Below are 24486 nucleotides of genomic sequence, written 5' to 3' on the forward strand. Positions count from 1 at the left end.
CTCAGCAATGCTGAGATATTATACTCCGTACTAATATTAACTGAATGTCCCATCACTTGTATCAGTATGCACTTCACCAAACCTGTCAAATTAGTTAATCTGATCGATCACTTTTGGATTGAGTAAACTCGAGATTAGTTGAATTTGATTGTTTTTTTGGGTCACTAATCGCAACTCATTTCCTATTAACCTCATACTCCGTATTTACTGTATTTGCCTACTCTGTATTATTAACCTCGTATGTTTTGAGGTCGAAAAAAAAGTGTGTTCAAGACCCTTGATTGTGCACAATTTTAATCAGGTTTTCAGGACCGGTACAAATTTTAGTCTATCTCTTATACAGTTGGTTGTGATAAATCTACATTGGAAAAATGTGCTTTTATAATCCTACATGGTGTGCAATATAGCTAAATCCTAAAGTCTCAAGATTTAGTTATTGATTATATATCAAATTAGAAGAATTCCTTATTACTTCATCAGAAATTACAGCTGGATTTTTTTTTTTTTCGTTTCTTTGAAGGTAACATAAGAAAGTTATATTTTCACTTTCAACCCTGAAATTTTTTGAAGCAACATAATGAGACAAACTTAAATAAAATTCTATCGGAGTAATTAATTTGAGATGGATAAAGTATAAAACTAAAGGAAAAGGAGCGTTTAGAAGATTTTCGGCACAAGTTCTATCTTACAGATCAATCTTCATGTTTAAACAATCAACGTGTGAACCTGTGTACAAGTGGGATAAAAAGGAAGTAGAGAGCAATCCAACCAATTCTTTGGACATCAAAATTTACAGACCCCTAATTTCAAAACCTCTAAACACTACAGCAGAAATTTAAAACCTTGCGCTTTGCGACACCATTTTTTTTAACCCTAATTCTATCAAATAAACACCCCCCCCCCCCCCAACATGATTTCTAAATATATCAGCAGGAAGCTGACTGAATAGAAGGTCAAAGACTCAGAAACACACAATGAATGTCTAATTTTGTACTAAGCATTAATCTCAGAATTGCACTGATGTTCTCTGCTGCAACTCCTCCTTCCCCAGAACATGCTCGAACAGCTTGTTCTTTCCAGTCTAGGACCTTCCATTTTATCTGAGTCGACTGTTCCTTGTGAACGACGGGGAGACTCAACTGCTCTCTCCATATCTCGGGGTTCAAAAGATGGGCATGGACCCTCATTGCAATGGCACAGGGGGATCGCAGCTGAGGGGAATGGACTGCAAGAGACAGGGCAGAACATATCTGAGGAAACTGAAGCTACCCGATTCTTCCGAATGTCTGGTGTACAAGTGGCTGTTGACCGATCAGAATCACGAGGATGAAGCATACACGGTGTGCAGAAGCCAAGAGAGAGCGGAAGTTTTATTTCTTTTTCGAGAGAACCCGGAAGTTTAACAAAGGAGACAATCCCGTGTCTGCAAAGTGGGCAGGGAATTGACCCTGGTGGCCCAACCACCTCGGAAGAAATGTTACATGTGGAGCAAAGATAGAGTGCACATTTGACACAAAGTTGGTGTCCACAACCTGCATAGAAATGGATGGTACTACTTGTTATTAATCCAAATTACCTAGGATGTAAAAATAATAATCCTAGGACGAGAGGGTAGATATTGGGCATGAAATCAAACACTATCACATTATAATACCTAGAAGATAAACAATCACGGTAATGATACAGAGGAAGCAGTTATGCAAAAAAAAAAAAAAAAAAAAAACAGGTTGATGCTTAAAACTTTAGGTTTGCAATAGAGTTTCTTTGGTCTCACCATCATGCCTGGATACCAGCTATTATATCCAGAAAAATTGGATGCTTATTAGAGCAACAGAAGTAACTTCTATGCCAGACAATTTTGAAGTCTTCAATACCAACACCAACATTAATCTAATGCCTCATTACTCAAAAGAGCCTACTTTCAGCACAGGGTTAGGAAATGAGAGCACTTTCAGGGAAGTTTGATCACTCTGAAGCCGAATTTACTAGGGATGTTTAAATGGAGGGTGGAGACCCAACATCATAAACTTCAGCAACCTAAAACTTCTATAGGGCCAAGTGTGATTTATTTCTCCCAAGTAAGAAAATGAATAACAGACCTTTAGGCACCCAGCTTTAGTTTCTTGAAAAAAAAGGAGCTATGACTATATAGTCTGAGCCACATAGAGCAGTTACAAGTTTCAGATATCTGGAGGTTTGTTATTTTGATTTTTTTTTAAAAAAAGGTCCCTGAAGAAATTGTGCTCTGTAAAGTTCAATCTCAAGGTCAAATTTGGTTTCCCAACGGCAAAAGTATTCAAGGCCCTATACTTATATAAGAATTGGCTACTGAGTACTCCATGAAGTGAAGCAGTTAAAACCCATTTTTAATTCCATAAACAAAAATTTGGGGAAGAGGACATGTAACCACAAAAGGTTAGGGAAGAGGGAGTCTGTAGTCACAAGTCTCACATAAATCCCTTGATGGAAAATACTTATCAAAAAATTTTTTCCGTCGTTTACTTATATGTTATCAGCATTATCCTTCTTGATTTTCTGTTTTGTTCAATTATCAGCAATATTAAGAGTGGCACATGCTTCTGCAGCTGATCTTATCTAGGGCTGTGTTAAGCATGATAGAGATACTATTTGGTCCTAGTTAATGGCCCTAATATGTTCTGAACTCCTGGTTAATGGTCCTAAAATGTGAATAGTTTCAGAATAACAGATAAGCATGATTGAAGATTTGCATGGAAATTCCATTAAGCAAATGATAAACAGTAATAAAATACATCAATCTAAGCTCAGCTTTTCATTATATCAAAAACTGGAGAAAGAGCAATAAAGAAAAATATAGTGAATATCTGATGCCCTACCATACTAGGGTATGTCGTTGTTTACATTTTCTGGCCCTAGTGCATTTTTTCCCCCCTCAGGGGTGGGAGTAATTAGGATTGTGACAGTTGGTCTAGTTGAGATTGAAACACCAGACAAACTTGAGTGGATCAATAAAAGTCAATAAAATACCTTCCGCAGCTACACTACATGCTCTCTCCAAGCATACAGCACAGGTATCTGACTCATCAAAGGAGGATACTAAAGCCTGCAACCCATTTTCTCTGAATCATCACAAACATAAACTCAGTTAGTCTCAGTCCAGACTTTAACCACTTCATGCAAAAATTTCCACTGAACCTAGGGGAAAAACAAACCATCAAATTGACTTTAAGAAATTCTTAAGCAATTATCCTAGAAATTAATCTTTAACGTGATATGTGTATTTCCTTGTTAAACTTTTAGAAGAACACTTGAATAGAAGCAGCATTCCAGAAACTAACAGCATGCCTATTTATTGTAGCTGCTAAAAACATCATTTCCACCATGATAGTTTGTAGATGGAGATGAAACTAAGGAGTTTCACGAGAAGATTTGTTACCATCCCACAGAAACAGGCTATAAGACAGAGATGTCAAAGAGAACAAATAATTCAACATGATTTTCTCAACTATAAAGTCCGCATCTTTCCAGCCAAGGTATAAAAAAAAAAAAAAAAAAAAACACGAAGGAAATAATTCCTGTCTAGAATAAAAAATCACATAGTCCTAAAACCATCACAATTTTGGGACTTGAAACCCTTTACCATATAATAATTGAGCACCTCCAGCCTTCCCCAATTCTCTAAATAATTTATGATGAAATAACTATATAAAAAGATAATTTTGCCACTAGCAACTTATTTCCAGATGAGGAGCAATAGGGGTGGGTCACATCATGTCAGCCTTCAGTTTACATCTATTATTGAGTTGATTCAATAAAATACTGTTCCATTACCTCCACTAAAACTTCGTGTCTTTTAGCTGACATTAGCATGTCACAAACTCACAATACAAGCAATAGGCTTTCTTATCAAGGCATGCCCACTCATATGAGCTACAGCCAATGTAGCGGCATAAAATATTGGAGCTTACCTTGCTATGTTGAGTACACTCATTAGAGGCAAAGATAGGTAGTTTGAAGGAGGAAATACTGGAATTATAGAATCAGAACTTGGTGCAAGTAAAGGTTCAAGCCAAAGACGTCCCCACATTTTTGCAACATCAACTGGAAGCCATCTGAAAGAAAGTGAACAATTAATAAGCTTGCATATAAAAAGAATGACGAAGCTGAGAAGGGCTGTCCAATATAATTTACCCATTGCAGTTCAAAGTCAAGCGACTGGCACCTCTTGCAAGGAGAATCTGAGAATAAAATATATATCTATTCAATGCTCAACAATATAATTACGCGTTTAAAGTCATAAAAGGTAAAATTGATCACCTGGCAGCATTTCAGATTTCCCCCACAAGCAGCATAATGCAAAGGTGTACTTCCAGCTCCTGTGGATTTTAGAGACGTTTAATTAACAGGTTTTGATGCAAACATTAGCTGCTATTTGAGGAAGGTTAACAGACAATTAAGTGCAATTAAAGATCCAACCTATTAAGTCCATGGAAGTTCCATAATGAAATGTCACAACTGATACATTTGCCTGAAGATCAAGAAGAAGCTGCATGCAGTCAAAATACCCATTTAATGCAGCCATGTGAAGGGCTGTAATGCCACCATCAGCTGGCTTATTTACAAACTTCGCCAGAGCACTGAAAAGACCAAGAGTTGAAATTATCATGGTTAGTGGCCTCCACAACAACAACAACAACAACAAAGCCTAAGTCCCAAAATGATTTGGGGGTTAGTGGCCTCCACAGCTATGAATATAATCTTCTAATTAACTTGTATATCAACCTTTCCATTCCCCAACAAATTTGTTTAGGAAATCTAATCACTACCCAAGATGAAATACACAAAATGACAACTTTAACCATAATCTCTAATGACAAAATATATGCACAGCAAGACAGAAAATCAACTTGGTTTATATTTGTAACTTCTACGAATGATCAACCACCAAAAGAAAAAAGGAAGAAAGCATTTCCCTTTGATATGACCAATACACATTCTAATATTACACTCTAACTACAACTGACAACACAGAAGATGATTAGAATGCATGCCGGCCAGATAAAATGTAATACCCTGTTGGTACAATGAAATGGAATATACCCAATACACACAGATCAAAAGTCAGGATACCACATCATTGCAGCATCTGGCAATGCCTATAGCCTAAAAAAAATAGCAAGCAGTTTTTAACTCATTAATTATACACCGCACAAACATCTTGCAAACAGAAGTTTCCAATGTCTTATAAATGTTAAAACAGACATAAGTAAGCTAGGATCTTCTCATTATTAAAGATAAAGAAACATGGAATTAGGCCAGCCAAAGATACCAAACAAGTTAACATCTTTTACTTTATTAAAATTCCAATTCTACACGGCAAGCCAATGCTAATTCCTCTGGTTAACACCCCCCCCCCCCCCCCCAAAAAAAAAAAAAAAAAAAAAAAAAAAAAAAATGACTTCTGCACAGTAACTTCCAGAATCCTGAGGCAGTTGACCTTGTTTAATCAAAGGCAGCTTAATTAGCTCTCTCTCTTTTTTTACACCATATTAATTATTCAGTAGACTTGTAAGACCCTCACCCATCAATGACTTCCACACCATATTCGATGGCTTTTGCAGAGCTACTTAAACTCACTTGCTTACCTCAAAAAGCAATGCTTTCAAAGAAGTCTGTAAAACTGTTATTGAGACCCGAGTTTTCAATAGAAGTCACAATTAGCCAAATGTCATAGTTACTAATGTCTTGAGCCAAGTAACTAAAGAGAAAAGAACAGAAAAATATTGAATTTCTTGAACAATTATCGAGTTTCAAGCTGATTCGAGCGAGCACGAGCCAACTTGAGTCGAGTTTGAGCTGCTCGCAAGTTGCTCTGCTCAATTAGCACCCCTAGGCCCTAGTCTATATTAGCCTATATTCTGAAACCACTACTTACTTTGCTTCCAAAGGTATCATCTACTAAACCACAATGTAACTGAATGTAGTAACACAAACTTGCTTGAAATTTCCAAAGCACCTCTCTATCAGTATAAGTACCACTTAATACTGGGATAAATATTAGCTTATGTCACATGCTTCAGTGGTAAATATGACAACTAAGAGCCCTCCTTGGTCTAGCCATTAGAAAAGGATGAGTTACCAGCTGCACATCGATTGAATGTACATAATGTCTTCCTTTTCATAGAAAATAAAAAAGAAAGTGTATGTGAAGACTTCCCCCTGATCTATAGGTTTATAGTCCTTTCAAAATTTGCAAATTATACAATTCACTCTATGACTTAAGACAGGTACTCATGCAATACCATGCAACTTAAAAGTCAAGTTTCTGATATCACCCTGGTCACTCTCAACCCAATTTCAACTAAGCCTCTCGTAGGGCCTCAACATCACCCGATTTTCAACAAGTTTGAAGATTAGAGTGCCGACACACCTTACAATCTGAAACTATTTAAGGTTAGAGTTTGTTTGATTCATTTGAGCACATTCTCACTCAACTAGTCAGTTTAATAACTTATCAAGAAACACAGTGATTTTCACAATAAAGTGTTTACTAGTATCTCTCCTCATCATACTAACTGCTACAAGTTACACAGAAAGGTATATGAATAAAGGCCAAGGTCAGAAGTCATACCTGTTTTTCCCATTGGAACCTTCACCACCATCGGCACTTAAAGCACTCAAAGAATCTAACGGTGCACTAGGGACAAAATCAGCAAACAACAGCCTTATGCATCTCACATGGCCATTAACAGCCGCAAAATGAAGAGCTGTTCTGCCACTGAGGTAATCTGCTCTAGTAACCTGCAACACAACAGTAAAAACTCAAAAATCACAGCTCCATATAAAGCAGACACTACTTTTACACCAGGTCAAAATCAGAAATACCAAAAACCAAACGAAAATAGCACCCTTTCAATCTGTAAACTATAGTAGTAAAAAACTCACATTGCATCTGAAGAGCAGAAGAGTTTGCACAACCTCCCAGTGCCCGTATCTACATGCTTGCATCAATGCCGTCTTCGAATAATCATGAAAAACAATCAATCAACTCATTCCTAAAATTCTACTTTAGGGTCGACAATTAAATAAGAAAAATTTTATGTTTCACAAAATTCAAAAGTTTAGAGCTCAACAGCATCCTTAACCAATGATCATCCATTAGAACACCAAAATTAACAAAACCCACAAGAATTACAAATATTCCAACACCAAATTAATCAAATAAAATTCAATACCTGTCCACAATAATTTCTGGAATTGACATCAGCCCCATTCTCAAGCAACAATGCCACAATCTAACATCAAAATTCAATAAACAAACAAAACCCAAGAATATAATTATGTTGGAAAACTATAAACTTGTAATAAAAACAAAAAAAATTGAAGTGGGAAAAACCTCGTTATGACCCTTAGCAGCAGCAAAATGAAGAGGAGAATTGAGACCACCAAAAGTAGAGTATTTAGCAAGACAAGGGTTACATTCTAGAAGCATCTTAGCTTCAACCAAATCACCGTCTCTTGCAGCCGACACAAGCCGCTCACCGGAGGCGGAGCAACCAAATGAATTGCCCATCTCCGCCTCCTTTTCTCTCTCTTTGCTACTTCTTCTCTCTAAAACTGAAAAAGCTGGGGTTTTTAAGGGTTGTTGGGCTTTCTACCATGAAAATTTTTCTGGGTAATTAGAATTGCTACTGATTATGATTAGGGTAATTGGAAATTTAGCAGAAAAACCCAGAAATTGAAAATCAAGAACAAAGAAAGAAGGAGGGAAAAAGAGCAGCAGCCATGAAAATAATTGAGTAATAAAAAAGGAAAATAATGAAATTGGAGGAAAAAAACGTGGCAGCTACCCCTGTAAGAGTAATTGTCTTCTGAAGAAAACTGAGTTGTGCAGAGAAAGAGGAGAGAGAAAGAAGAGAGAGAAATTTGATGGACTGATTTTGATTTTTGAGAGTGGATCAACTTTACCTTTTGTCTTTCACCTGTTCTACGTTTCTTCACTTTTTTTTCCCCATTTTTATCCTGTTTTTCTTTTTTTTTTTTTTTAAATAATTGAAGGTGGATTAAATTTCTTGGTTGTTTCTTTCAAAAGAAAAAAAAAAATTGGTTGTTGATTTATGATTGTTTACCATGAATCAACCATAAAATGATAAAATCATGTGTTGACTAGAATCATATGGACTATGGAGTATACTTTTTGAATTGAATTGAAAATTTGAAATTAGATTAATTTTTTTTTAGGAAAATTAATAAAGTCTTGATGAGATTATTTATTATTGACAAGAATCATGGAAGATGTTTCGGTTTTAAATTATGCATAAATTTGAGGAGTTGAGGTCATTAAGGAGTCAAATTAATAAACATGATTTACTCTTCGGTTGATGAATAATAGGTTGAATGGTTGGGTTCCACGAATGGGATTGATCATGGAGTACATTATCGATATAGATCATGTAATTAAAATTGATTAATCTAGAGTATTATGTTTTCTCCAATGTGAATTTCGTTAGTATTTTAGGAAGCTAGATTAATTTGTTTTACCAAGAATATTAATTTTGTTGCAGTACTTTTGATGGGCTTGATGCTCATATCCTTCTTTTACGGCTTCTTCAATATGCCCTACTCTTACAAAGCATCTAACTTACCAATAATCTTCAATTCCAATAGTCGAGACACATTTTATAACCTAAAATGGAAAAACTTCAGTAATAGATTCACATTCCAAAATGCCAGCAAAAAAGATAGTTGTATAATATTAATCCAAAAGTTTATTGTAAAAGGTCCAACCCCTAATTATTAAAAGGAAGAACAATTAGAAGAAGTCCTAAGTTTTTAAATAAGAGAGAATTTAGAATAAAGCCCGTAATGCTACATTCAGAAATTCTATATTCTAATAGATACACCATCCAAATTCCAAGACCATGTTAATACTTTTTTTTTTATTACTAAATTAATGATTTAAGAAGACTTAATATCATTTGTTTTTAATTGCGTCTTTTACGTAAAGCAAATAGTATTCCACTATCTCATTTTACCAGCTCAGGTGGTTAAAGATAATCTCCCACATCCTTGAAATTAAATGATCCGAGGGACTTCCCTATCAGTTGACAATGCTTATGTTACCTATACAAAAATTATAAAATACTAGTAATTGTTTAATAAAACCGTACAAATATGAAAGCTTATTCTTATAATGAATAATCACATCCAACCAACATATATATTTATTTAACCACTCTTTGTTAACAATTTGGACGCATCATTATCACCAATAACATCATAATGTTTACACTCTAATTGTCAAAGATGAAAGTGAAAATATGAGAACATAATCAAGTTTGTAGATCCTCAATGATTAGGTTTTCGACTCGGATCTAGCTTCTACAAGATGCAATATACAAGTGCATAAACTTCATACTTTCACATTACAAGTTACAAGATATGATCTACACATCCAAAAATTGCGCATCTTATTGCAAGTGTTACAGATATCTTAGTATGGTATCCAATGATAAACTACAACATAAAACAAAATTAAAAAACAAAAAATAATACTATAGTATATAATCTGCCTGTTGGTTCATTCCTTTAAGAACCAACAAGAACATGTCGACGGTAGACCACAATGTTTCTGACGTAGGGCCAACTTGGTTCTGATTTTGGATACACAAATCACAAACACAAAAATGGAAACCTGGGATTCCTTGCACATGTGCACACTATACAACCCCACAAGAGTATATTTTAGACAAAAGAGCAGTTGCACATTATTGACTTCTCTATTGAGTACGGAGTATTTGTATTGTAGTAGAGTCCGGCTAGTTGCCTAACAGTTAATGCAGAGATATGTCAACAGTGCTCTAAACCCCAAGTCTAACACTATATAGAGCGCTTCGCCTCTATTAGTTGTTTTAACTAGTTAGGCAAATAGACATTTTCTTTATAATACCCAAGTGACCTAACTTACCAGCTGTAATGCAGATATATATTAGAGAAGTGCTTCAGATTAGTGCACATTATAGTATTATACAATTGTAATCTTCTATTGAAATACGATTACGCATCTGAATTTCTGAATCTACCTCAGGAGTAAGGACAAACCATTGTGCAGCATGTAGTTTTGTTGCTTAAAGCCAAAGTTAATGTCGTCTTAAAGTCTACAGTCAGTTTATGGCTTTATGCAGAATATGATCCACGACTTCAGGAGTATAATTTCAGTCTTGACTTTGAACATAAGGATTTTAGGTCTTCTCTTCTCACGGATGCTACAGAAATTAAGAGTTAGTCACAAAGAAACATATATATGAGGCAATCACAAAAAAGTAAAACACAGTCAAGTAACAGGATGATCTTTCTGAAGTTCACCCTTTATGCTTGATTAATTCAGTAGAGCTTATGAGGTCATTATAAGAGATCATGGCAAAACATACGAGTACGTTGCTAATGGAACACAGTACTTCAGACATTTGCACACCATGTAATATAAAAAGTAACTAATTACAGTTCCGCTAAATTAAACTGGTCAGTCACAGACTTGTCACTATTAGCTTCCAATTAAACCATATTGGAGAACATTTTTAATATATAAACACTTATGATGAATTGATGAATGTCTAGACATAAAACAGAGGTGTGTGCAAAGCAGGTTCAAACCACCACTCTTTTCATGGAAAGTTTTCTTCAAAATGATAAAACAAAAAAGGAAGTTAAAGAATCTCAACCCCATGAATGCATCTAAGATCTAGCTGAAAAATAACGATTTTTCCCAATCATTTTTTACCATAGTAAAGAGTCTCACTTTTGGTAAAATAGCATGAGATGGTGATTTTCCTATATAAATCATCTATCCCCACCCAGTACCTAAAAACCTTTAATTCCCTTTATGCAACACAACCTACGATATTAACCAACTCATTAATTTAAATTTCATCACGAGTTAAGAGGAGAATAACATCAAGTGACAGACTTACAATATGTTCAAAGAAACATTTAATAATGAAAATAAACACTTCAACCTGATTAGTCAACATAATAACGGCATAATTCTAAAAGATTTTAAAATATTTAAAAGCTGAATAGAAGGATTATGGCACAGCATGATGGCCACCTTTACCGAGATTGCATGAAGGAAACCACGCATGCCATAGGGGTAAAAAGACCAAGTAAAAGACATGCATCAACTATGCTTTTTTTTAAAAAAAAAAAATTTCTTTTCACATTGTAATTAGTCCTAATCAAAATATTAGTATTGTGTATTTGTGTAGCAGGTTTCACTTTGCTTTCCCAAAATAGATTTAGAAGATAAAATTTTAGACTAGAGTCTCAACAATTGTATTAGGTATAACCACTACTGAATCCCTCGCATGTCCTTTGCTTTGTAAGGTTTACACAAAATATATTAATATATTTTTTTCCAGGGCACCAAGTTAGATGAGAAGTTTTGTGGTCGTAATATGCAGTGGCTTGTACAAATAGCTAAAAAAATCATGATTTCTGCAGTGCCACATTAAATATCTCTATTCTCTAGTGCGATGCATGTTTGTTGAAATCAGAATAGAAGAGGCAGCCTTAGAAAATTGTTAATCAAGATAATAAAGTATTATTATAAGAATTGTGATTAGAAGTTTTTTTATGGCATTTTCTAAGCCAAACAATGATGTACATCCAGTCCACTCTAAAACGTCCTTATCATGGTTGACAGGGTATTAGCTCTAAGCCTAAATCAATGTAATAAAAGCAAATCACAGCCGCAAATGGATAATTTAGCTGATAACCAATCACAGAAGGAATAGAGGCCAATTCATGATCACCAAATAATAAAGTATTGTCAATGATACCTCACATCAGTTTCACAATCTACTTCTTCCAGGGCATGCATCGCAATAGTTGAATTTGTTCATTTCTGCATGAGTAGACAAGCAATGCTCTCCAAGATTCCCCTGAATGATCGAATAAATTAAATATGATCAGAACGTCATAAACTTCCATTCATCACCCAGTTTGAGAATGTAGTTTTCACAGCAAACTAAATTACAAAGACAAAAAAATAGAAACAAATAGTTAATAGAAACACATAGCATGAGCACATATTGATTGATATAGGTGGAATCAGGAGAAAAGAAAATCAAGAAACCAAGTTTTTACAGAGTACACTAGTAAATCTGCACTAGCAAGCAAAGGCTGAAGGAGAAATCCTTCACAAACATTATAATGAGCTACAAGTCATTAAATTGATTTGAGATAGCTGCAGTCATTAATAGAGACATAGCAAATTAGTTCACTCTGTCATGCAGTAGACCAGTAGTCAATTATAAATCAGCACCAAGTAACACTCTCCAATAATAATCACCATACAAGATTAGGCAGCTAAATGGACATTAATTATTCTCATTGGTTCCCTCGAGGCTACCAAGAAAAAGTTTCATTTGATAAAGCACTCATCGTTTTCGATCCAAAACAAAAACAACTCTACCAGTCTTCCAACAGGAACGGCAAGAATTCAATTCATATAAAGGGACAATAGAAAGATTTACAAAGTTCAAGGCAAAGAGCAACCAAAGAGGATAACAGAAAAACATAATATCACAGGTCTAAATATCTAATAGATCAGATAAGGATATCTTACAGCCCTTCCACATACAAATTATTACATAGTGCTTGTCTACACTAAAGTTAGTGCACGGCCTAGTGCACTAACTTAAAATCTTTCTTCAGTGAGATTTGACATAAGCCAAAGGTAATTAACATTAAGAGTCCAGAGCTCCATCTCCATCTCCACCCCCACCCCGTCCTCAAAGCCAAAGAAATGAACACTAGGGAGAGAAAATAAGGAGCAAAGGTATATATTCAGACAATACTACAGAAGCATAACACTATTTCCCTTCAGAAGAAAATGCTAGCTCTGGGCCTCTGACAGAATAAAATTTATGCCTCTAATTTGCATCAGCATATTAGGAAGTATATATCAGAGGCAGTTTTCTAACCAAGTTCTATCACAAGTGAAGAGCATGGTAATATTGCAGCATAACTGGCAAATTTCAGATCAACATACAAAAGAGAAAAGATAAAACACTGTCATTTTAGCATTAGCATCACCTAGACATCAAAATAATAGTGTTATTAATGCTAATAATGAAATAAAGAGAAGGGACAAGATAAGATATATCACTAGAAAAATTATAAATGTACTCCGGCTCATACTGGATACTTCTATGAACTTCCAAAAAAAGTGAACTGTTACCTAGAATTTTTGCTTTTTGCTAGTCTAACATGAATGTCAAATTACTTAGAAGTTAGAACACAAAGAGATGAAACAAGGACAGTGGTTTATCCTATAATTTAAAGAGGTTCAGTACACAAGATATGTTATGATGGAGGAAAAAAAAAAAAAAAAAAAAAGGTAGAGTAACAATAGTTTACATTTCTCCCAGCATAATTGGAGTCGTGAGCAAAAATCTGTACATGATACTGTGTACTGGCAGCCCTCTTCCAAGAACCTGCTTCAGTTACTATGTGTGTTTTGATATAACCATTGAATTACTGTTGTTAGAATGGACTATCTGAAGGTAAGGGGAAAAGGAGAAAACTGGACAAGAGGGGAGAACTTCATGAATGAGGAACAAGGAACCATATGTGTTCCGATACAGAAAAACATCTAAAAGGGAGAATTACTGATTTTATATAAAACAAGAGCACAGATAAAAGTGAGATAAATAAACAAGATAAATCTTTCTTGTTGGAAGAATTTAAAGGTAATCTTAAAATTCTTAACCAGAAAAACAATAAACAGATGTACATAGAATAAGAGCTCTCATTGTATTTATGATCAAGATTAAAGTAATAAATCTTACAAGAATTATGATGTTGTTAGACCTTCAGAATAGCTCAACCTATATTATAATTAAAATAAATAAATAAATAAATAAATAAATAAGGAAAGGGCTTGAAGGGCCTTGAACCTCACAGGCAACTTCATCATTCACAGCTGTTGGATCTCACAAATTTGACAGCAACAACAATAGCCTAATGCAACCTCAACAACAGCAAGCTCTGGGAATATCCGGATATATACAGCCTTAACTATAATAGTCTCATATATCTTAAAACCCACAGAGAGACTGCTTTCTGAAGGACTACATTCCACTTTGTCAACCAATTATCATAATTCACATTTACATAAAAATGAAAAGGTGATATACTATAATACTAGAATCTTCCAAGGTATTGAAGGAAACACAGCAGCATACAGATGCAAGAAAAGACAAAGATATATGTCATTAAAGAAATGGCAAAAGTTCAGGCATACAGAAAAATACCAAAGCTGTTTTCTGAAAATCCCAAGATCAAATCGAATAGAATGCATTGGGAACAAAAAAAGATATACAGCAGAAATGCTCAAATCATTTTCAAGAAAACCTATTTCATGAATGAAAACTTCCATCATAAAATCAATGATTAACCAGTCTAGTCCTCACCAGCAGACAATGCACGGAATAAAAACTGCTGAGATAAGTATCAAAGTTCAGCTGTAGAAATATGCGGCAATTGCCTCTTAATAGGGAAAATACAGTGTTGTGTACAATTGATAGAAGACATAAAAAGGACCAAGTTACCAGCAAAATGCTCTGTTTCCATGCGGAGCGCTTACCTTTATAAACATGATTCTAACAAAAGATTGTCAGCTCCTCTGAAAATTCCTTGTGCCAATTCGGTTATGCAAACATCACTTAGCACCAACCATGAAGTCATCACGGAACCACAAATCAAATAAAAAAAACATTCCTTAGTTTCCATTCACTCAGTTCAACGAGCAGCTTGTGTGTCCCTAACATGATGACCATCCTCATCCTCACCTTCATCACTGAAACATGATTCCACATCACTACCTGACTCTGAGTCCAAGACTGGCTCGCCCACCCTATCTCGCCTGAAATTGTCACTATCATTGATTTGCTCTTTACGACTCCCAGTTACATCATCCCTAGGCCTTGTATAACTGACCAACTCTCTGCCCGAAGATGCCATTCTGGGGCTCACCAGGATCAATTCAGCCAACCTTCTGCGAGCCAAGTACACATCATTTGGCTCTACCAAATCCCCCTTTCTATAAGCCTCCCTCAAAAAAATAGTATGAAGCTTACCCTGATTCCCCCTTGTAGAGATGTAAAATATCCCCTGATGCTGGAGAAGGAAATCTTTAAGTTTCTTGGGCAAGTCCATGGGGACCCTAAAATGTGCAATCCTCTCTAATGTAATCTTCTTCTCAACAGTCAATGACAGCAATTCATGAATCATCGCCACAGCCCGTTTCTCCATCCTATTCTGAGCCTCGAGTGACCTCATATCATGCCCTGAAACATCCTCATAAGGCGACCAATATGGAACCCTTTGCCACTTCCACATTGCAATCTTATAATACTTCCCAATCTTAAACCCGGGTGGGAAATTCACAACAAACGAGAACCTCGTACTCTCTTCATCAATCCCCTTCTTCCTATACTCACTCTCCCTAACTCTATCAACAGCACAAACCGCCAACCTCGGGTCTTTCTCTACAATCTCAATGTACTTACTCGTACAATCTTTTGCATCAAACAACCTAAAATACTGTGGATACTTAAGCACTACAGAATACTCAAAATCATCCGGGAGCCCGAAATCTCTACGGGCAATCCTAATATGCTCAAGATGAAGCCGACCCGAATTCGACAACATCAAGAGCTTTCGAAGCCGAATAACAGCATCAGGTATATTGGCATTAATAGCATGTTTTTCTTGTTCAATTTGCAAAAGGGCATTTCTAGTAAAACGCAAATAAAGAATTCTTTGAACTGGGTGTTCATAAATTTCAAAAATTTTAGGTAATTTAAGAACAAACTTGCCTGCTTCATCTCTTTTGAACCCAATTCGGCGAGCTAGGAAATCAAGGCGCGCAACTGGGATGCATTGCTGGGGTTGATCGATGATTAATTCCTGGAATTTGAGAACTTTTCTGATCTTCTTCTCGACTTCCATGTAATTATCAAAAGCATGATCTCTTACTCTAAGCTGATTTTTGGGAATTGAAGTGGATTTTTTTGACATTGATCTTATGAAAATTAGCGCATTTTTAAGGGTTTCTTGAAGAGAAGTTGAAAATGATGGGTTTAATTTGAGTAATGTGGGTTTAATGTGAATGAGATTGGATGTTCTGCGAATGTTGTTCATGTTTGGAGGATTTCTGGGTTAGGGTTTAGGGTTTTGCAAGGTTGGAAATGGTATAAAATTGGAAGATATGAGTGGAGCTACAACAAAGAAAAACAATTTTTCAAAAAGAAGACTGTTTTTATTGATTAAAATTGACATCAAAACTAATTTTTGATACTGTAATTAATACTCTATTTGAGATTTATGCATTGTAATTATACAATACATTTGATGAATGTACAAGAAGTAATAACTTCATATGAAATTGATGGGTTTGGTTGATTGATTCTTAATTTGGGTATGTTATCTTCATCTTAATTTTATTTCAGTTCAATTCCTAATTTTCTTATCTCATAACAGTTCAGCTCAGCTCATTTCACTAAATCAGAACAGACCCTTAGTGTAATTGTTTAAATCTAATGTAAGGTACTACTATGGTTTGTTTATTAAGTTTTGCACGAAAGCTAATAGAAGTTGTAAGTTTGAGGTTACTAATAAAAATTTTCCTTTTGTACTTTATTGATGTGTGTTAATGTTATTTGTATCCAAAGACCATGCCGTGAGCAAGAGCCTCCGCTAGTAAGATGATCACCACCAAAAACGATGTTGCCACCTGCTTCGGTAGAATAAAAGCAGCAGGCCATAATATTGGCTCTAAGGGTCTCCAGCATCGTCATCTTGGATGTAAATGAGTAATGGTACAGACGATTTAAGTAATCATGGGCTGTGTTTAGTGACTCGCTTTAGTATAGGATAACTAGGTAAAAACATTACCAGGCAGTAGGCAATAACAATAAAAGGTCCAAAGAACTCAAAACACACTTTCACACAAAATTTGTCAACTTTAATTACTACCACAAGATAAACAACACCCACCAAGTTTCAAACTTACAAAAGATTCAGAAATGTGAAAACATCAGCAGTCTCAACATATGCTGCAGTATGTTTTCTTCAGTTCTTCACCTGAGTCCTACTCTTCTATAACCATTAGAGAACTATCTAAACAAATAACAACACTGAACACTTGACTATATCTTTAAAGCTATTGCTAATGTAAGTTTCCACCTTCTGCTGTTATGAGTCAATACCCGAACCAAAGCCTCTAAATTAGCTGCTTCTATCTATAGGAAAAGTCACTTATAATTGTCACAAATTACCGCACAATAACAGCCAGTAATTGCCAAAGGTTCGTTCTTGACTCGAATTGCTCCAATGTAAAAGACTTCCTTTTAAAAACTCCTAGTAAACCACCAAAAATGCTATATAATGTTTTCTATGACATGTACAACAACTTTCCCTTGATTTTCTTTAGCAAAATGCGTCAATTGGCACCAAGGGAATTTTTGATCTTCTGGATAGTGCAGGACATAAGATCATTGACGGTATTGATGGATTCCACTGTGAGCTTTGCTGTAGGGAGGCTGTTGACCAGAATTTGGAATCCTAATGTCAATGCAGATGCACCTCCGCTACCAGATCCTCCTGCTCCATTGTCATTGGCCAATGTAAGCACATTTGGATGTATGGGTGCATCAGCAACTGCAAATCCTGAGGGCAGAAGAGCCAGATAGTCAGAATCTCCACCCCTTAGGACCGTCTCCATTGATGTTGAGTCCACTGGAGCATATACGATGAAAGAGCTCGTACGGTCTGTCCATGACTCCTGTAGTATCAGCATGTTGCTCTCCCTTGCTGGTGCAGCCTACAAAATTGTGAATTTATAAGTTTGTGAAAATTATCTGTCCTCTCCACAATGTAAAAGGTTTATTAAAAAAAAACTTGGATTGATTGAAAAAGGGATGCTAGGAAAGAAAAGAAAGGACTTGAGTTCATCCCCAAGTCTTTGATCATGTACACTATGATCTAAGTCTGAACTTTAAACTCTGGCTTGTTTTGTAACAAGCAAGGTCACAAGACATGATCTACATAAAAGCTAATCAAACTACATAATCATCTATGATTTTTTTATACAGAAAAAAGGTGAAATTTGTACCACATTGAACTAAAAGTTCATTGTTTAGATAATAACTTTCAGGGAGTGCAGCTCGGTCCAAGCTTGAGCTTGAGCAATACATTATTAAGCCAACCTTGATATCGACTATAGTTACACCAAGCTCGAGCTTGAGAACTTCAAATCAAGCCAAGCCTGACAGATACTCAGTTCGGCTCAGCTCTTGGCCAGCCATAGTCTCTTGAATAATAGATTAACAGCATGGTTTTACTAGAGTTAGGATGCCTCCATTTCCGCTGGTAGTCAGTCTGTCTTTAAACCCATGTGTCTTTGACAACCCCCACCCCCTCTCACCCTCCCTCTTCTCTTATTTTCTTCTTAAAAAAGACAAGTGAATCCTACCTTTGCCCAAGACCCCCCCAACCCCCTCCATCTCAATAATTATTAGAAAAAAAAAAACATTTTCCTAGCATCCAAAACATGCAATAATTCAGAATAACATGTAAAAAGCTTACACTCACAGGTGGACATAAGAGGGAAACACAATTATTCACGTCATGGCTCTTGGAAAGGCGAGCTACCACTTCCATCGGGCCACCATTTGCTAAGATGTCCCATTTTCCACGGAGTTTTTCATCCCGTAAGAATTCAAAGATGTGCTGCCTTGGTACTGGAATCCAAACGGAAGTTGAGGCACTAAGCACCACACCTGAGGGCTCACCGGGCTCGTCCACACTGACTCGGCTCATGACACAAACATCAGCACCCAACCCTCCAACTTGCAGCTTCTCCCAGCGACAGGCAGAGGATGCACAGAGCCCAGAGGAGAAATTGTTGCTCATTCGCCTCATCAGCTTTAAGATGCTTCTTCTGCCCTCTTGGGTGATAACTCCTGCTATGCAATAGATTGTTATAAATAAATAAAAAATTAATATTTGTTGTCATACTCTAATCATCTTTTGATATCACGAGTATGAGAAAGAAACCTGTAGTATCATTAGGAACAATTCTAGCGGACATGAAAATGGCAGCACAGTCACGTTCCCTCTGTAGGGTGGCTATCCACCTTTGAGAGCCAAAAGCCATTCCTGATCGCAGCAATGGTCTATAAAGTTGGTGAATACTATTTTCATCATATTCCATATGTTCAATCCATGTAACCTGTAATTCAATCATTACCCAATTTACCATCATGAGATCTTACCTAAGCAGTAAGCACAAACTAAAACTTGATGTTAAAGAACTATGCCAAGGTGGGAAGATTATTCAAATAGTTTTCACATCATAAGAATTTTTTTAAAATAATATGGAAATTAAAGTTTTATTCAAATAATTTGGACTAATGAACACACATGAGGCACATGAGAGAGAAGTCTGAGAACTCTCTCTCCAATAACTAAATCGTCTAGTTACTGTCAAAAATCCCGGTTCAGTTCACGTAGTTCTGTGGGCTGCTATGCATACAGACTATCTTGCACATTACGTAAACATACTGAATACAGTTTAAACATGAAACAATATCTTTAAGCATTTAGCAAGCACATTAGGCGCTCTAGGAGAAATGCACGGAAATCAAAGGCAGGGCAGAGGAGGCAAACAAGGAACGAGATGCTTGCAGACAAATATTTAAAATAACAAAAGTTGTAGAGTTTGACAATTTAATCAGTGAGTTGTTTCCTCTCATTTCCCTTAAAACAAAATAAAAATGGAAGCTAAACAGAAGGACACAAAGTGCGCAGTCGCATTACATGGACCAAGACGGCATATTAAAACCCAAATCCAGTTCATCTCATTTCTTGGTTAATACAATATTGGTTTAAATATAGGCTGCAATCAGAATAGAAACATCAAATACTTATATTATACCAACCAAAGATGTGGATTCCTAGGCTTTTCCCTCCACAAAGATCAAAAAGAACTTTTATCAAATTTTTCATAACCAAGGGCTCTAACTAATATATATAAAAAATAAAAATAAAAAATAAAAAAAAAGAGAGAGAGAGTTATCCCAACACCTGTCAAAATTGACACATACTCGACCATCCCAAACGAATCACGTGACCTAAACTCATTTGCAATAGAAATTAGCAGACCCGGTTTTGACCCGGCCTGATACAACTAATATTAATTTATTTTATGATAATATTTTTTTTTATAACAAAAGATGACCTATCTTAAGATGAAAGCATACCAAACTATCTGAACAACTTATTTAAGAATTGAGATAAATAAGTGAAGACAATAAGCAACCCTTGGCTTTGAAATTTGAAATCGCGGTATAAAATAAGAGAAGAAGCATCTACTCCTCCAAATAAACAAATGTAGATGCCGTACAAGTTTAGAACCTTACAGCTACAGCAGCTTCTATCTCTCTCTCACTCAGAGAGATCCCGCACAATATGCCACCTTTAGTGAAAATAATAAAGAAAAAGAAATTTCATGACAGACAGGAAAAGGATTCGACATAATGATCCAAACATCATTACTAGCGCAACCTTCTCATTCTGGTAGTTAATAGTAAGATCATAATTATGTTTAAGAGGCTGCAGTTATTCTACAGTTAATACTTATTTATAGATATACTTATTTGCTTAAGATTAAAGAATTATCAAGGAGAAGTAAATACCAAGGAATAGCCATTGGCAACATTTTGAACAATGCAACCAGAAGGAAGTCTCCTCCACTTGATGGCCGATCCTGAATAAGATGAGTCTCGGATCATGTCAGCAGAAACATCAACCACGGCCCACATGCCTTCTGCATGCTGCTTGCAGTACCGCAATATCTTTTCATGACGGGAAGGCACAAAAGGTGAGGGAAACACTAACTCTGCATTCATCTAGCATGAGATTTCATGACATTAATCAGTCTATATTCAACAATTAGCTAGAATAGAAGATAGCCATATTCATGAAGAGCTTACCATCTGAAGTTCCCCATCACGTGTCCCACCAGCACCATGGTACAGAACCTCGACAGTTGCAGCCTTGCTAACCATGCATGGAAATGTGTCTCTCCATTGCCTCTTTATTGGAGAAACAAATCATTTCAGAGTTGGCAAAAACATTAAATCATTGTGAAATTAAAGGTGACAAAAAGGGCATGGTACAAATATATAACCATTTATGAGAACATATCTAGAAATTTAAATAATTCAGTCATCAGCTTCAATTACACTCCCTCCGTCTGCATGATTGTCACGTTGATAGTACAATTTTAAATGATAATGCGAAAATGAAGTCTAGATAGACATATTTATAACAAAACAACCTTTAAAGTAAAGACGGTACTATCTCAACTGCTTAAAAGTTCAAATTTGATTTGTGGAGGCAAGCATCTAAGCCAACATGTTTAGCCATAACTTATAATCAATCGTGACATAGATGCTGTGACACATTTATTAAACCAAAACTATCCAAATAAACAGTAAAGGAACAAATGACAAATTTGAAGCATTTAGCACAAGATTTTCAAGTTTATTGATAATGAATTCAACAAGGGAAAAAGTCCAGAACATTTTCATTTCCATGCAAGAACCATGAAATCAACAAAAGTTAAGAGTCCTTACAGGAATCATCATTATTTCCACAAGCTCCAAGCTAGTGATGAATATTGAACTTGTCTCCCTTGAAGCATCGGTAATGAAGCCACAAGGTTTCATCCCGGTAAAACTGGAGAATTTCTTGACATATTCCTCTTGATTCAGCAGTTCCTTACCATCATCCAACCCTTTAAACCACAGAGGACTATCAGTCTGAGCCATGGCGAGCAATTCATCCATAGCAGCCATTGCAGCCTGCATGAATATCGACTTCTCATACTCGGTGCTGACAGAACCATTCATAGATACTGTCATGGTAGAATTGCTCGAAAGTCCATTCTCAAGGTTAAGTCCCATGGGCGGTAATGAGGACGATGAGCTCATTAGGCCACCTAACCCTCCTCTCCCCATGGATAGCTCCAAGTTTGAACTTGAAGTGGGGATTCCAATTGGACCAACCAAATCAGATATCGGTTTGCCAATGAACCTCTCAGCAACAGCACAAACCCGGGCAAGATCATCCTTCAAACGAGCATTCTCAACCCTCAAATGGTGATTAGTAATGGATACATCCCCTAGCATAGTCGGACCTCCACAAGCTTGACACAATGGATTTCTCAAAGCATCCTTCATTGCAATGTTCTCAACTCGAAGTTTATCATATTCTGCCTTAAGGACTAGATTTTCATTTCGTTCGATTTGTGTCTGTTCATACCAATAATTTACATCATAATCAACATAACTAATTCAAAATTTCAAACCAATCAGTATATACTCCATGATTCAAGAAAATCATATACTCCCCCGTCCCTAATTTATTGCCCCATTGATAATTTTTGGGTCAGACTTTAAAATCATTGACCATACATTCTAGTTAATCTACAAGTGAATATGAAATCAAGTTTTTATATGAGATCTTGTTACATTTGCTTCGTATATTTTATTGATATCAAGTTTTTATAATTTTTACTCATATGAAATATAAGAGATAAATACGTTTTATAATGTGTATTTGAGACCGTAAATAATCAAATGGAGCAAAAAAAAATAGGGATAGAGGGAGTACAAAATATAGAATACATAATTACCTTCATCTGTGTTCGACGATTTTGAAACCAAAACTTTACTTGCCTGCTCTCCAATCCAAGCCTCCTTCCAACTTCAAGCCTTTGTTTTTCATCTGGGTGAGCACAATTCTTAAAGAAACTGCACACCCAATTAAAGAATAAGCAATGATATTAACAGTTTCAAAAATTAATTACACCCCTAATAATCAACAAGACTTTACATCAATAACAACAACATTAACCAACCATTATAAGACAGCAAATTATAAGGGAAAAAACACCATAAAACATTAATTACAAAACACTCAAAAAAAATCAATTCAAATATTTAAAATTCATAAATTTACTCAAACCAGACACTCGAAAGGCAAAGTCTTGTATGAGACGGTCTCACAATAATCCCGAATATCATTAAAAACAATAAATTTAACACAAAAAACTTACTTCTCAAGTTCTTGAATTTGTTGAGGAGTGTGTCTATGATATCTCTTTCTCCTTCCTTTAGGTTTAACTTGAGAAGGTCCCTCAAGTTCAGGTTCAGGGTCAAGCTCAGGAACATCCCCAACTGAGAGACTTTCATAGTTGTCACTTCCAGAATTTTCCTTGTTAATACTATTATTAATAGTATTTTCTCCAACCATTATCATGTTGTTTGGGTCATACTGATCCCCATAAAATCCCATTTCATCAAGTCTCTCCATTTTACCCTGCAAATCCCCAAAAACACATTATATAAATCAATTATCTATATTCAATTTATCCAATAAAAAAAATGCAACAAAAATAATTGAAGTATAAAAGAGTTACACTTTTACTAATGCTATAATTAAGGGTCATGAACTCATTAATCATGTAAAACAAAATTCAACTTTTTTTTTTTTTTTTTTTTTTTGTATATACCCATTTGCATGTTTTTCTTTACCATTTGGATATTTCAAAAGCAAAAAGAAAATAGTACTCACTCTGTCTTTAAAAGTTCTGTTAATTTGGACATACGTTCAAATGGGAAGAACTCTCCGTCCAAAAAGAAAGAACTTTTAAATACGGTGTTTGTACAAATGTTAAGTCAAAAACTTTAAAAAGATTCAAGTACAATCAAAATCATAGCAAGACATGAAAATGACCCCATAAGATCAGATCCCCTGAAAATGACCAAATAGATTCTCCAAAACGTGTATAAGAATTTTCTATTTTTTTGGTAAAGATATTAAAAAATAAAATAACACTCAAACTCAAAACCTTGTTTGGATTACAAAGATAAAAAGCAATCTTTTTTTGTGGGTAATTAAAATTCTGTTAGTATTTGCGACAAAATGAAATACCTCAGAAAATACTCAGTACCATTTCAAAGTATTACAACTTCCTCACTTTGGTTGTTGCTACACCTCCAATAAGTCAATAACACCAATAAAACAAACCCACCACTATAAAATAAAAAAATAATAATAATAATAATCAAAAAATAAATAATTTTATTTTTGGTGTGTGTTTTTTCTCCTTAATTTTCCCAGAAAAGGGGGTAAAAAATAGAGCCAAACAACACCCAGAAAAAAAGAAAGAAGGTGAAGAGACTCAGCTTTCTAGAGAGAGAAAACAGTGGTAAGTGTTTTTGAGTGTCAATTGTCAAAGATTCGTGGACCCTTTTTATCTCCCTATTGCATGTGGAGATCCGAACAAAAATTTTATACAAAAAGAAATCATTTTTTTAATAACTAAACCAAATCAAATCTACAATAACTCGGACTCTTCATTTTACTTCAAAT

At 35.4% G+C, this 24486-nt stretch overlaps 2 protein-coding genes and 1 pseudogene across 3 annotated transcripts; all 3 read right to left on the reverse strand.

The window, feature by feature from the left end:
- Positions 1-634: 634 nt before the first annotated feature.
- On the reverse strand, positions 635-7899 carry LOC145562811 (E3 ubiquitin-protein ligase XBAT33-like). Its single transcript, XM_081623212.1, has 10 exons — positions 7376-7899; positions 7215-7274; positions 6925-6996; positions 6611-6780; positions 4456-4616; positions 4297-4355; positions 4171-4217; positions 3948-4091; positions 3007-3098; positions 635-1532 (listed from the first exon to the last, which is right to left on the reverse strand). Exons 1-10 carry the CDS (start codon positions 7550-7552, stop codon positions 994-996), a joined length of 1521 nt encoding a protein of 506 aa, XP_081479338.1. The 5' UTR covers positions 7553-7899; the 3' UTR covers positions 635-993.
- A 1443-nt stretch (positions 7900-9342) lies between these two features.
- LOC145564447 (protein ROOT PRIMORDIUM DEFECTIVE 1 pseudogene) lies at positions 9343-16406 on the reverse strand (annotated as a pseudogene). Its single transcript, XR_014094829.1, has 3 exons — positions 14627-16406; positions 11817-11918; positions 9343-10244 (listed from the first exon to the last, which is right to left on the reverse strand). The product of XR_014094829.1 is annotated as a protein ROOT PRIMORDIUM DEFECTIVE 1 pseudogene (transcript).
- Positions 16407-17199: 793 nt separating this feature from the next.
- On the reverse strand, positions 17200-23424 carry LOC145564448 (homeobox-leucine zipper protein ROC5-like). Its single transcript, XM_081624750.1, has 8 exons — positions 23168-23424; positions 22745-22862; positions 21684-22361; positions 21039-21140; positions 20742-20954; positions 19102-19276; positions 18637-19010; positions 17200-17866 (listed from the first exon to the last, which is right to left on the reverse strand). The coding sequence occupies exons 1-8, from the start codon at positions 23422-23424 to the stop codon at positions 17486-17488; spliced, it is 2298 nt and encodes a 765-aa protein (XP_081480876.1). The 3' UTR covers positions 17200-17485.
- Positions 23425-24486: the final 1062 nt, after the last annotated feature.

The sequence above is a fragment of the Chenopodium album genome, chromosome 10 (genome assembly GCF_948465745.1).
Source record: "Chenopodium album chromosome 10, dcCheAlbu1.1, whole genome shotgun sequence".
Classification (NCBI taxonomy): domain Eukaryota; kingdom Viridiplantae; phylum Streptophyta; class Magnoliopsida; order Caryophyllales; family Amaranthaceae; genus Chenopodium; species Chenopodium album.